The 15,229-nt window shown below is 36.9% G+C and overlaps 1 protein-coding gene across 2 annotated transcripts in view; it reads right to left on the bottom strand.

Annotated features, from left to right (window-relative positions):
- ADGRB3 (adhesion G protein-coupled receptor B3) overlaps window positions 1-15,229 on the bottom strand; it is an 850,102-nt gene that overhangs the window by 351,584 nt on the left and 483,289 nt on the right. For both annotated transcript variants that reach the window (XM_043890330.1, XM_043890329.1), the window contains one exon: window positions 9,187-9,230. In XM_043890330.1, the coding sequence (XP_043746265.1) occupies window positions 9,187-9,230 (44 nt within the window). The remainder of the gene's footprint in view (window positions 1-9,186; window positions 9,231-15,229) is intronic.

Here is a 15,229-nt window from a genome sequence, read left to right as displayed (position 1 = left end):
CAGGTAGAAAATCAATAAGGTAACAATGGTTTTAAATGACACAATAGACCAACTGAACTTAATAGATATGTCCAGGACTTTACAACCAAAACCAGCAGCATACATGTTCTTCTCAAGTGCACATGGAATATTCTCCAAAACAGAACTATTTGACCAGAAAACAAGTCTCAAAAAATTATAGCATGAAGTGAGTCAGAAAGAGAAAGATAAATACTGTATTCTAACACACATGTACAGAATCTAGAAAAGTGGTAGTGAAGAATTTATTTATAGGGCAGCAGTGGAGAAATAGACACAGAGAATAGACTTATGGACATGGGGAGATGGGAGGAGAGGGTGAGATGTATGGAGAAAGTAACATGGAAACTTACATGACCATATGTAAAATAGATAGACAACCGGAATTTGCTGTATGTCTCAGGAAACTCAAACAGGGGCCCTGTATCAACGTAAAGGGGTGGGATGGGACAGGAGATGGGAGGGAGTTTCAAAAGGGAGGGGGTATATGTATACCTATGGCTGATTCATGTTGAGGTTTGACAGAAAACAAGAAAATTCTGTAAAGCAATTATCCATCAATAAAAAATAAATTAATTATACACAAAATCAGAGTGTATAGAAATTATACTGTGTCTTTCCCCCAAAGAAAATAATACAAAACTAGAATTTGACTATATTAGGAAAAGTAGGAAAGAATGAAAATATGGAGATTAAACAACAAGCTACTAAAAAAGCAGTGGTTCAATGAAGAAATCAAAGGTGAAATCAGAAAATATGCAAAGACAAATGAAAATGGAAACACGGCTTCCCAACACTATGCAATGCATAAAAGCGATTCTAAGAGGGAACTTCATAGTTGGCCTTTCTCAGGGGCTTGTTTAGTGGCTCAGCACTAAAGAATCTGCCTGCCAATGCAGAAGGAAATGGTAATCCACGCTAGTGCTCTTGTCTGGAAAATCCCATGGACAGAGAAGCCTGGCAGGCTATAGTTCAGAGGGCCACAAAAGAGTCAGATACATTCTTAGCTACTAAACAACAAAAACACCTACCTCAAGAAACAAACAAAAATCCCTCAAGTAAATAATCTAGCCTAACACTTAAAACAAGTAGAAAAATAAGAACAAACAAAGCCCAAAGTCAGCAGAAAAAAAAAAAAAAAAAAAGGATCAGAGAGGAATTTTTAAAAATAGAGACAAAAAAGAAGAAATAAAAATCAATGAATCCAAGAGTTGGTTTTTTTAAAAGGATTTAAAAAATGAGAAAATTTTAGGTATCTCACCAAGAAGAAATGAGAAAGGAATCAAATAAACAAAGTAAGATATGAAAGAGGAAGAGTAACCAATACTACAAAAATATAAGAAATCATGAGAACATATGCCAACAAATTGGACAACATAGAAAGAATGAACAAATTTTCAGAGACAAACACTTACCAAGAATGAAACAAGAAGAAACAGACAATTTGCACAGACCAATCACCAATAGTGAAATTAAATTTGCAGTTAAAAAAAACACTCCCAGCAAACAAAAAATCTAGATCTGGATATCTTCACAGGTGAATTCTACCACACATATAAAGAAGAACTAATACTCATCCTTCTCAAAGTATTACAGAAAAACTGAAGAACACAGAACACACCCCAATTCATTCTATGAGGCCACTTCATATCAAAACCAGGCAAAGATACTACAAAAATAGAAACTTAAAGACTAATACCTTAAGTGAATATAGATGTAAAAATCATGAGCAAAATATTAGTAAGCCAAATTCAACAATATATAAAAAGTATGATACACCATGATCAATTTTGTATTTACTCCAGGATCATAGGACGGTTCAATATTCACAAGTCAACCAACGTGATAGACAACATCAACAAAAGGAAGGGTAAAAATTACATGATTATTTCAACAGACACAGAAAAATCATTTGACAAACTTCAGAATCCATTCATGATAAAAACTCAGAGTGGATATAGGGGGAACATACCTCAACATAATAAGGGCAAGTTACGGTAAACCCACAGGTAACATCATACTCAGTGGTGAAAAGCCTTCCCCCTAAAATTAGGAATAAGAGAAGTATGCCTACTCTTACAATATCTATTTAATACAGTACTGGAAATCCTAATTACTGCATAAGACAAGAGAAAGAAATAAGAGACATGTAAATTGGAAGAAAAGAAGTAAAAGTGTCAACTATTTGCTGATGTTATGATGGTATACATAGAAAACCCTAATGTTTCCACCAAAAAATCTATACGAATTAATAAACAAATTCAGTAAAGTTGCAGGATATAAGGCTATAGTGAACTACTTAAAAGAGGAAGCAATAAAACAATTCTATTTAAATTACCCTCAAAGAGAAATAAACTTAGCACCTAGACTCTGAAAACTACAATATATTGATTAAGGAAAATAAAGATGATACAAAGAAATGGAAGTATACTTCATGTTCTTGGATTGGAGGTATTGTTAAAATTGCCACAGTAGCCAATGAAATCTACAGATTAAATGCCATACCTATCAAAATCAAATTTTTCACAGAACTAGAACAAATAATCCTAAAATGCACATGGAACAACAAAAAAAATCCTGAATTGCCAAAGGAATCTTGAGAAAAAACAACAAAGCTAGAGTTATCATGGTCCCTGAATTCAGACAATAATACAAACCTACAGTAGTCAAAACAGCATGATGCTGACTCAACAACACACACACAGATTAACGGAACAGAAGAGAGCCAAGAAACAAACCCAGGAAGCTACGGTCAATTAACGCACAACAGAGGAATAAAAATACACAATGGAGAAGAGACAGCTGCTTCAACAATGGCTGCTTTCAAAACCTGACAGCTAAGTGTAAAAATATGAAGCTAGAACATTTTATCATACCATGTACAAAAATAAACTCACAATGCATTCAGACCCAACTGTAAGGCCTGAAGCCATAAAACGCCTGGAGAAGAACACAGGTGTAAATACCCTGACACAAATTACAGCAATATTTTTTATCTGTCTACTGAGGAAAAAGAAACAAAAAGGAAAACAAATAACTGTGATCTATTAATAATTAAGCTTAAATATGTTTGCACAGTAAAGGAAACCACTGGCCAAACAAAATGACAACTTATGGAATGGGAGAAAATATTTGCAAATGATGTGACCGATAAGGTGTCCATTTCTAAAATATATAAATAACTCATACAACCCTATTTTTAAAAGCTAACAGTTTAAAAATGAGTAGAAGACCTGGATAGACATTTTTCTAAAAAAATAGATGGCCAATAGGCACATAACTGCTGTTTATTAGAAAAATGAAAATCAAAACTTCAATATGGTATCACGTCACACCTCTCAAAATGGTTATAAGATGGTAACGATAACCCTATATGCAAAACAGAAAAAGAGACACAGAAATACAGAACAGACTTTTGAACTCTGTGGGAGAAGGTGAGGGTGGGATGTTTCAAAAGAACAGCATGTATACTATCTATGGTGAAACAGATCACCAGCCCAGGTGGGATGCATGAGACAAGTGCTCCGGCCTGGTGCACTGGGAAGACCCAGAGGAATAGGCTGGAGAGGGAGATGGGAGGGGGGATCGGGATGGGGAATAAGTGTAAATCTATGGCTGATTCATATCAATGTATGACAAAACCCACTGAAATGTTGTGAAGTAATTAGCCTCCAACTAATAAAAAAATTAAAAAAAAAAAAAAAGTCTACAAACAACAAATACTGGTAAGGATGTAGAGAAAAGGGAATCCTAATACACTGTTGTCGAAATGTAGGGTGGTACAGAAACTATGGAAAACAGTATGGAAGTTCTTCCAAAATCTAAAAATAAGACTACCACATGATCCCACAATTCCACTCCTAGGTACGTATCAAAAAAAAAAAAAAAAAAAAAAGCCCAAAATACTAATTTGAAGATACATGCAGCACAAATGTTCATAGCAACAATATAAATAATAGCCAAGACACAGAAGCAACCTACATACACATCAAGGGCCTCACTGATGGTTCAGTGGTAAAGAGTTTGCCTGCCAATGTAGGAGACACAGGTTTGATCCCTGGGATGGGAAGATCCCCTGGAGAAGAAAATGGAAACCCACTCCAGTATTCTTGTCTGGGAAGTCGCATGGACAGAGGAGCCTGGTGGGATATAGTCCACTGGGTTGCAAAGAGCTGGACATGACTTAGCAACTAAACAAGAGCAACAAGTTCATTGACAGATGAATGGATAAAGAAGATGTGAACAATGAAATACTGAAATATTACTCAGCCATGAAAAAGAACAAAAATTGCCATTTGCAACAATGTGAGTGGACCTAGAAGGCATTATGCTTAGTGAAATTAGTCAGACAAAGAACTCTGTGTTCACTTATATATGAAATATAAAAAATAAATCCAATTATATGCATATAACAGAGACTCACAGATACAGAGAACTAGTGGTTACCAGTGAGAAGAGGGATGAGAGGACCACAAAATTTGGGTACAAGATTAAGAGATACAAACTACTGTGTACAAAATAATAAGTAACGAGGACAGTTTGTACAGTACAGGGAAATATTGCCATTATTTTATAATAAATTTTAATGGAGTACAGTCTATCAAAATGTTGTATCACTGTGCTGTACTACTGAAACTAATATAATACTATAAATCAACTTAAATAAAATAAAGAAAAAATGAATCTCTAAAACATTTTCTGAGAACAAACATAATATTTCACAGACCCGTTAGCAACAAATGGTGTTGCTGAGAACAGGATAAATATTATAGCTTCAGATTAAAGGAAGTCTTATGGATTTTCTAGGGAATGTCATCAACACAAGATTCAACACCCAAAAATCCAAATTTGGAGTAGCCCCCAAAATGTGCAAATTACCAATCACACAAGTGTAAAAAGAAACATTTTTGTAATTAAGCCTTTTTCTGATGTGAACAAAATATTTTCAAGTTATTCCTTGGGTCAGACACAAAGAAGCAAGTGTCTTTTAATTTCATGGCTGTAGTCATCATCTTCAGTGATTTTGGAGCCCAGAAAAATAAAGTCTGTCACTGTTTCCATTGTTTCCCCATCTATTTCCCATGAAGTGATGGGACCAGATGCCATGATCTTAGTTTTCTGAATGTTGAGTTTTAAGCCAACTTTTTCACTCTCCTCTTTTACTTTCATCAAGAGGCTCTTTAGTTCTTCTTCACTTTCTGTCATAAGGGTAGTGTCATCTGTGTACCTGAGGTTATTGATATTTCTCCCAGCAATCTTGATTCCAGCTTGTGCTTCATTCACCCCGGCATTTCTCATGGTGTACTCTGCATATAAGTTAGATAAGCAGAGTGACAATATACAGCATTGACGTATTCCTTTTCCTATTTGGAACCAGTCTTTTGTTTCACGTCCACTAACTGTTGCATCTTGACCTGCAAACAGATTTCTCAGGAGGTAGGTAAGGTGGACTGGTATTCCCATCTTTTTAAGAATTTTCTACAGTTCGTTGTGAACCACAGAGTCAAAGGCTTTGGCATAGCCAATAAGGCAAAAGTAGATGCTTTTCTGGAACTCTCTTGCTTTTTCAATGATTCAGCAGATGTTGGCAATTTGATCTCTGGTTCCTCTGCCTTTTCTAAAACCAGCTTGAACATGTGGAAGTTCACGGTTCATGTACTGTGAAGACTGGCTTGGAGAATTTTGAGCATTACTTTGCTAGTGTGTGAGATGAGTGCAATTGAGTGGTATTTTCAACATTCTTTGGCATTGCCTTTCTTAGGGATTCGGATGAAAACTGACTTTTCCAGTCCTGTGGCCACTGCTGAGTTTTCCAGATTTGTTGGCATATTGAGTGCAGCACTTTCAGCGCATCATCTTTTAGGATTTGAAATAGCTCAACTGGAATTCCATCCTCTCCACTAGCTTTGTTCATAGTGATGCTTCCTGAGGCCCACTTGACTTCACATTCTAGGATGTCTGGCTCTAGGTGAGTGATCACACCATCATGGTTATCTGGGTCGTGAAGATCTTTTATGTATAGTTCTTCTGTGTAGTCTTGTCACCTCTTTAATATCTTCTGCTTCTGTTAGGTCCACACCGTTTCTGTCGTTTATTGTGCTCATCTTTGTATGAAATGTTCCCTTGGTATCTCTAATTTTCTTGAAGAGATCTCTAGTCTTTCCTATTCTATTGTTTTCCTCTATTTCTTCGCATTGATCGCAGAGGAAGGCTTTCTTATCTCTCCTTGCTATTCCTTGGAACTCTGCATTCAAATGGTTATATCTTTCCTTTTCTCCTTTGCCTTTAGCTTCTCTTCTTTTCTCAGCTATTTGTAAGGCCTCCTCAGACAACCATTTTGCCTTTTTGCATTTCTTTTTCCTGGGGATGGTCTTGATCTCTATCTCCTGTACAGTGTCACAAACCTCCATCCATAGTTCTTCAGGCACTCTATCAGATCTAATCCCTTGAATCTATTTCTCACTTCCACTGTATAATCATAAGGAATTTGATTTAGGTCATACCTGAGTGGTCTAGTGGTTTTCCCTATCTTCTTCATCCACTTTCTCATCATAAGAAAAAGAAGTTTGTAACTACATAATGGTGACAGATGGTTTCTCAGATGGCTTGGAGGTAAAGAACATACTTCTAAGCAGGAGACATGGGTTCGATTCCTGGGTATGGAAGATCCCCTGGAGAAGGAAATTGCAACCCACTCCAGTATTCTTGCTTGGGAAATTCCAAGGACAGAGTAGCCTGGTGGGCTACCTTCTATGGGGCCACAAAAGAGTCACACATTACTTAGTGACAAAAACAAAACAACATTGGTGACAGATAGTAACTAGACTTATGATGGTGGTTATGTAGCTGTGTAAGCAAATATGGAATCATTATGTTTCATACCTGAAACTAACATAATGTTGCATGTGAAATACATCTTAATAAAAATTTAAAGTAATTTGATTACTTACACCAAAATTAAAAAAAAAATGACTTCTAATTTCAACTGTGCTACTGCAATCTTGAAAACATCATTTAGATCAATCCTTTTCTGATAAAAAAATCAAGAGCCATATCTCTTCATTATTAACTATGCTTAGTGTCTTATGCTCAAAGTTAACATCACTGCATTGATAAAACTATTGGGTATGTGAACATGATCAAAATAGAAGAACAGATGTGAAGAAACAAAAAAAAATTGTCTTAACTGTCATTGTTTCAAACTCACCCAGAAAAACTATTTAATGATGAAGCAGTCTGTTAAAAAGTGTGACAGGATGGAATTTCTGTCACAGAGGAAAGATTTTTGATCACTCTTCAGATACATCAAGGAAACATGAACTGCACTGATCTCTGGAGATAAGATGATTTGAAAGGCAGCTAAACACACCTCCTCTCACTCAATAGTTTTCTTCAAGGACAACTACAAAGTTGAAGTTTGTAAAACCAAGACATGTTCTTTGTGATGGATAAGAGTCAGCAGATGTTAGAGAAATCAGAATGTGATTGATTTGTAAAGTCAGTGCTGACCTCAAGCACCAATAGTTCCATAAATTAAACTTAACACCTTAGAAAAACTGAGAATGCAAACCAAGAGAAACATAAAATAAGGGAATGCCACTTTTTCTATAATATTCCTGTAAGTCCCAAAGGTCTTTTGGAATAACCAGTGCATTCTCCTACTTGGATCAATATAGAAACACATTCTACTCACTAAAAAGATAATGAAGCTAAACAAAAGTTGGTTATTATTCAGGGAGATATGCAAATACCTGTAATCATGTGTGTAAGATGGCATGCTTTTCTTGGGTAGAAAACAATTAGTTTATATTTTTTTTTTGTAGACTTTTGTATTTCCCTTGGCTATACAACACGCTAAACAGTGACTTAGAATATACTATGAACATCTTCTCTGGCTACTGGTAAAGAGGAAATATGTAAAAATTTTACTACAATGGATTTCTTTATGTGGTTTTAAAAAGAAAAAAAAAATCACATCAATGAGAGCTTCCAACTCATGTTATTGCCAGGGCAAGTTGAGACTCTCTTTATGCACTAAGGTTTCTAGGAAAAGAGGATCCTAGAATATCTGAATCTAAAGGAAAAAAAAAAAAAAAGAAAACACCATGATTCATACCATTGGTTTCTCACCCACACAAATACTATTTTAACTTACATCAGTATCCTAAGAAATGACACATTTCCAACAGGTTTGTTTTTTACCTAGAAATCTAAGAACGTCCCTCTTCTAAACTCTCCAATAACTACAAATAGGAGACAAGTAACATCATAAAAACTTTAATACACATCCAATTAAGGAGGAAGAACGCTGGGAAAATTCTTAGAATACATAGAACATGGTGTGTTTACTGACCGCATACACACGGTGGTACTGCTTTTTGAGACGGACATTTATCTCCCACCCATGCAAAACAAAGAAAAAGAAGATTGTATAACCTGGCTACTACACTGAAAGAAACTTACACAAGTACTTAAAGTATGGGAGTCTAATTAAGCCTTAATCATGGATTTCTCTGCTCTTTGAGACCTTAAAATCTCATAGCATTACCAATGATATTAAGATGATTTTGACCAGATATATTGCAATTACTTGTATAAACAAAGCAATACATGGAAGAATGATTCATCCTTATTTATTGAAATTATTTTCTTTTGTCTTCATGAATTCATAAAATATAGAAAAAGAAAATTAAATGTCACTCAACGTTCTCATAAGAAAACAATTTGAAGGGCCATATAAATATTGCATTACTCTGATAATAGATTCAAGGTCATGCAAGTAATGTATTGGCTAAATGACCATAGAGATTGCTATTTTATTCTGCTATGCTAAGCGGAATCACTAGGGCAAAATGTTGAAATAGCATTTGAGCTACTATAATTTTAAAACAGTAAAGCTTTTTTAAAAACCTCACGGAATTCACATCACAATGGGCCTTACACATTGGGTAATGCAGTCCTATCTTGGAATATAACCTGATGGCATCATCTCACACACAAACACATTCATCATGCTATCTTGCAGCTTCAGAAAGGAGACTCTTCTCAATGAGTGTAACTCTATCCCACTAACCTATCATGTTCCTGTGAACTAGAAGGCAGCTGAAATAACTTAATGTGCTTTGAATATTTAGCCCAAAGTAATGGAAGAACACATCTGTCACTTACGTTTTTGAGTCATCCCATAACACACAATACGGATTCAAAGTGCCCTAAAAGTAAAAAGAGAAAGAATAAATGTATCTTGAGTACATACATTAAAAAACTGAAGCATTCTGTGAAAAGCAAACAGAATGGCACATTTCTTATCTTGCAGTAAGATACTTTAAAGATCCCACCTCTGTTTTGCATAAAAATTTGCATGTCCTTCCTCATAGGTTTAATGGCTCATTTTATGAAATTCTACTCAAGAAAACTTACGTCTATTCCAAATATCATAACCCATATTTCATTTTTTAAAATTATAAGTGAAGCTTTCATATACAACACAGTCTATACTTCTATGTTTATACTTTTTTTTTCATATACAACACGGTTTATACTTTTATGATTTCCATTTGATTTTATTTTCTCTAAAACACTAACTGCTGGATTATTTCCTTTAAGAAATACTTATAGTAGTTAAGTCACAGTGAAATATTCTGTATTAGGCACCTCCCCCCCCACACCTTGTCCTATTCTGGTTCCGGGGGTGTAGCTTCTAAAAGGCAAGACCATTTCCAGAGTTTGTGGACTTGCAATATTTTCTTAACCAACAGGGCACAACCAAGAGAATCACATCTAATAAAGCTCTGGGGGAAACACACTACATTTTTAGTTTAATAATTATGTATTGAGTAGCCATGATGACCTTCAGGATGACACAATGAGTTTTCCACGTTGGATAATCTACCAGGCATACAGTTTTGAAGAGCTCCGATTGTTGGAATGTTTTACTTTTTGTTTTTCTGTCACATTCATTGGGCCTTATTGTTCCCTTTGAAACTAACCCAGTAATTATTCTTCTCTGTGATATCTCAAGCTATCCACAGATCCTCTTGTCTTTTTTAATAAGCATACTCTGCTGCTTTCAAGCTCGCTCACTCTCCACGACACTCATCTTCTGGAGTGGATACTTCACAGCGTGCCCAGGAAAACACACACCGGTGCTACACACACAGGACCAAGAGGAACTTTGCCTCTCCAGTACAGGTGCCATATTCCTAACAACCCACGCCAACAATGTATGGGACATTTTGGTAGCTTTCTCCCGAGCTTGACACATTGAAGCCCCCCAGGAAAGATTTCTGAATCCTGATCTTGACCTCCCACACACTCACAATTGCTTCTAAACTTTGTGTCACTGCAGGATGAAGACACATCATATCTATGGGCTCATCCAACAAGTCACTGATATCAAAATGATGAGTAAGCCAAGACAGGTGAAAGTTCCAGTTCTGAAACAGACCACAGGCACCTTCCTGCAGGTGGACATGCTCCCTTGGTGACTGCCAGCTATGAGCTTGACCTCAGTCTTGTTTCCAAATAGATAATTACTGGGGTAGATTGGGCAAAGCAATATCTTCAAAATCTAGGCAAGTTCTTTGGGAAACAGTGCCTCTCTAAGTACTGTTCACTATGTCCATTCTAGAATTCTATTAGAAAAAGAAAAAAAAAAAAACCCACAACTTTGGCTCATTATTCTAAAATTGGTGAAATGTATCCCTTGAACTGCAAGGAATCCAAACAGTCCAATCTAAAGGATATCAGTCCTGAATATTCCTTGGAAGGACTGATGCTGAACCTGAAACTCCAATACTTTGGCCACCTGATGAGAAGAACTGACTCAAAGGAAAGACCCTGATGCTGGAAAAGACTGAAGGCAGGAGGAGAAGGGGACGACAGAGGATGAGATGGCTGGATGGCATCACCGACTTAATGGACATAAGCTTGAGTAAACGCGAGGAGTTGGAGATGGACAGAGAGGCCTGGCATACTGCAGTCCATGGGGGTCACAAAGCGTCAGACATGACTGAGTAATTGAATTGAACAGATCCCAATTTTATTAACATTTTAATTGGGACATTTGACTAACTCCCATATTTCAGCACTGTTACCATTCTTCAGAATCCCTCATAGACCAGATCTCTAAGGTATCTTACTTCTTAGCAGACGCTCATACCTATAAACCATGCTTTCAGAGCATAAAAAACATTCCCTTCCTTGAAATGGGTTATAGTCTTATGGAGATTGATGAGGAATATGTGTAATGTTCATATAACAACAAAGACATGCTCAAAAGAAATATCTCTAGTCATAATTTATTTTTTAGGGGACAAATGATGGACAGAGCTTCATGGCCTGTATTACAGCAAGTTCCATGGAAAAAGTGGCTTCTTATCTGGCCATTACATAAGACAGAGATATGTAGATGTTCACGAGATGAAGAGGCAATGGCATTTTAAATTTGTTTCTTTCTCTGTCCTATGAGACCCTTTCTAGTTTTACCTGAAATTCTCATACAGCTTCTGACTTCCTAACAAGTCCTCAGCAGAAACACAATATTGTATCATAAAGTTATTTTATATATATCTAGAGTTCTGTTCAAAAGAACTCAGGGCAATTTATAGAAAATAAATTACCCTTGGACTATTACAGTGAAGGGCATGGGAGTGTGTACATTGGGTATAGACAGTAAGCATAAAATCTTGAAACTACAAGTCCTCTATGTCGAGCTCACGTCTTTAGGAATGGACAAGTGAGATTAAGGTCAATCTCTATATAAAGCAGCACAGGATACTGATGATAAGATTAATATTTCATAATTAGAATTCATAACAGGTTACAATAAAATTAGAAAAGATACAGAATAGAGGCTTAATTGTTTAGATATTGCCTTCTGTCTTACCCCTCTAAAAAAACTTCCATTCACTTTGGGACGGAAGTATAAAGGTGAGAAATGTCTTTTCTATTCTTACCCATACCTCTGTCAAACCTTAGTTTCACCCCCTGCCTTCCTCACTCTCACCCCTTAGAGCTCATACCTTTCTCTCTCTCTGTCCTTGTGAAAATTTAGAAGCAATCCACATGAGAATTATTATAGGTTCTGATATGCACTGCTCCATCTTGCTTTTTACTCTACATTCTGGGACCTACACAAAGGACAGATATGCCTCTGTGAACGTTCATTCCAGAACAGTCATCCTGTGGGGCTGTGGGCTGAGGTCAGGGACATAAACATCTGAAGTTTATAAAAATATGCAGAACAAGATTAGAGGAATCTTAGCACCTCGACAGACCAGTCACTTAAGGAATAAGAATGTGAGATGGTAAACAAAGCAAAACCCAATGATGAATGAATTCTAAACATGGGAAAAATAATGGCTGAAAGAAACCACTTGTAAAATATTTGTTATAATTTTAAGATACTTTTCTCAAAGGCACTCTGCTGTAAGATCTGTTATGAGGAATTTATGGAAAATCAATAACAGGAAATGGTTAAGTGTGACAGAGTGGAGGAACAAAATATAATGGCTGAAGCAAGGGGAAAATAGTCAGGCTGTGAACTAACTCACAGAAGTGGATTTAAGAAATGCTTGAACTTCCACATGTTCAAGCTGGTTTTAGAAAAGGCAGAGGAGCCAGAGATCAAATTGGCAACATCCGCTGGATCATCGAAAAAGCAAGAGGATTCCAGAAAAACATCTATTTCTGCTTTATTGACTATATCAAAGCCTTTGACTGTGGATCACAATAAACTGTGGAAAATTCTGAAAGAGATGGGCATACCAGACCACCTGACCTGTCTCTTGAGAAACCTGTATGCAGGTCAGGAAGCAACAGTTAGAACTGGACATGGAACAACAGACTGGTTCCAAATAGGAAAAGGAGTATGTCAAGGCTGTATATTGTCACCCTGCTTATTTAACTTATATGCAGAGTACATCATGAGAAATGCTGGGCTGGAGGAAGCACAAGCTGGAATCAAGATTGCTGGGAGAAATATCAATAACCTCAGATGTGCAGATGACACCACCCTTATGGCAGAAAGTGAAGAAGAACTAAAAAGCCTCTTGATGAAAGTGAAAGAGGAGAGTGAAAAAGTTGGCTTAAAACTCAACATTCAGAAAACCAAGATCATGGCATCTGGTCCCATCACTTCATGGGAAATAGATGGGGAAACCATGGAAACAGTGGCTGACTTTATTTTTCTGGGCTCCAAAATCACTGCAGATGGTGATTGCAGCCATGAAACTAAGAGATGCTTACTCCTTGGAAGGAAAGTTATGATCAACCTAGACAGAATATTAAAAAGCAGAGACATTACTTTGCCAACAATGGTCCATTTAGTCAAGGCTTTAGTTTTTCCAATGGTCATGTATGGATGTGAGATTTGGACTGTGAAGAAAGCTGAGCGCTGAAAAATTGATGCTTTTGAACTGTGGTGTTGGAGAAGACTCTTAAGAGCCCCTTGGACTGCAAGGAGATCCAATCAGTCCATCCTAAAGGAGATCAGTCCTGGGTGTTCATTGGAAGGACTGATGCTGAAGCTGAAACTTCAGTACTCTGGCCACCTGATGCAAACAGCTGACTCATTTGAAAAGACCCTGATGCTGGGAAAGATTGAGGGCAGGAGGAGAAGGGTACGACAGAGGATGAGATGGTTGGATGGCATCACTGACTCAATGGACATGAGTTTGAGTAAACTCCGGGAGTTGGTGATGGACAGGGAGGCCTGGTGTGCTGGGGTTCATGGGGTCGCAAAGAGTCGTACACGACTGAATGACTGAACTGAACTGAACTGAAGAAAACAAAGATTGTCTGGTAAATGAGCCAAATGGACTATAAATTAATCTATAGAGCTGTCAATATAAATATAACTGACAAAATATTAAAACTGAATATATTTGAAAACTTTTGCAAAGAATATGTTCTTTAAAAACAAATTTCTGGCCAAAAAAGTGTCTCCTGACTCCATGCAAAACTGTAAAGTTGAACAGTACAGTTGAGTTAAACATTACCACTCACTCAATTTCAAGCATTTGAAAAGTGTACCAAGATTCACATTTTCTAATTACCATAGATGTTCTAAACACATCACTTGTACTATCTTTAATAGTCTTCGATATTTTCTTTTACTTCTTTCCTCTGTCTCAACATCAAGCATATCAGCACAGAGCATCCCTGTCTGATGATGAGGGGCTTACATTCTGATAAACCCATTGCAAGCTGAAAATACTGTAAAGTGACAACGTATTCATACACCTAACCTATCGAACATCATTGCTTAACCTAGTCTACCTTAAATGTGCTCACAACACATTAGCCAAAATTTGGGCAAAATCATCTCATGCAAAGCCTCCTATATTGTAAGTAAAATCAAGATGGCTTTATGGGTACAGATGGCTGTATCTGCCGTTCACCCTCACGATTGTGTGGCTGGTTGGGAGCTGTGGACCACCGCCCAGCATCACAAGAGAGTAACTGTGTTATCTCTAGCCTAGGAAAGACTGAAATTCAAAAGCCTAAGTGTGGTTCCTACTGAATGCATATCATGTTCCCACCATCAAAAGGTGAAAAATCATGAATGAGGGGCTCTCTGTATATCTACTTAACAGTATAATACATCACTGGCTTTGTCTATGTGTTTCTATACATGGTCCTCTTTTCCATTGGTCTTACATAACTTCCCTATTTTCCTGTTTGTAAAATGGGGAATTTAGGCATCTTTTCTAGTCCTACCTTATAGAATTATCCAAGAATGACATTTATAAATGACTTCCTTTTCTTTTTGAAAACTCTCATCTAAGTCTTTTTTTCCCCACCTATGTAATATTTTCAGTACATCTCACAATGGTAAATCACTCTCACAAAGAGAAGTCAGGAGAGAGCCAAGATGATGAACAAATTCATCGACTCATGCAAAAACCGCTTAGCAAATATCTGTTACATTCAGGATAACTTGGAGGCACTGGGGACACAGCATTGAACAAAACAAAGCCTTTGCCTCACAGACTTACCTGTAATGAAGGGGGCAGGGAGAGAGACAAAGAACCCAAGGAAATACATAATATGCTAGGTGGCAATATGTACTGTATTGAAAAGTAGATCACACTGAGTGGGAAAGACTGGGAAGTGAATGGATTGCAATTTTGCATATTGAGAAGGCTTAACCAATAAGGCTTGCCAATAAAGGTCCGTCTAGTCAAGGCTATGGTTTTTCCAGTGGTCA

This window comes from Cervus elaphus, chromosome 28, assembly GCF_910594005.1.
Source record: "Cervus elaphus chromosome 28, mCerEla1.1, whole genome shotgun sequence".
In the NCBI taxonomy this organism is placed as follows: Eukaryota; Metazoa; Chordata; class Mammalia; order Artiodactyla; family Cervidae; genus Cervus; species Cervus elaphus.
Note: the sequence above shows the minus strand (reverse complement) of the source record. Positions and strands in the feature narration are given on the sequence as shown.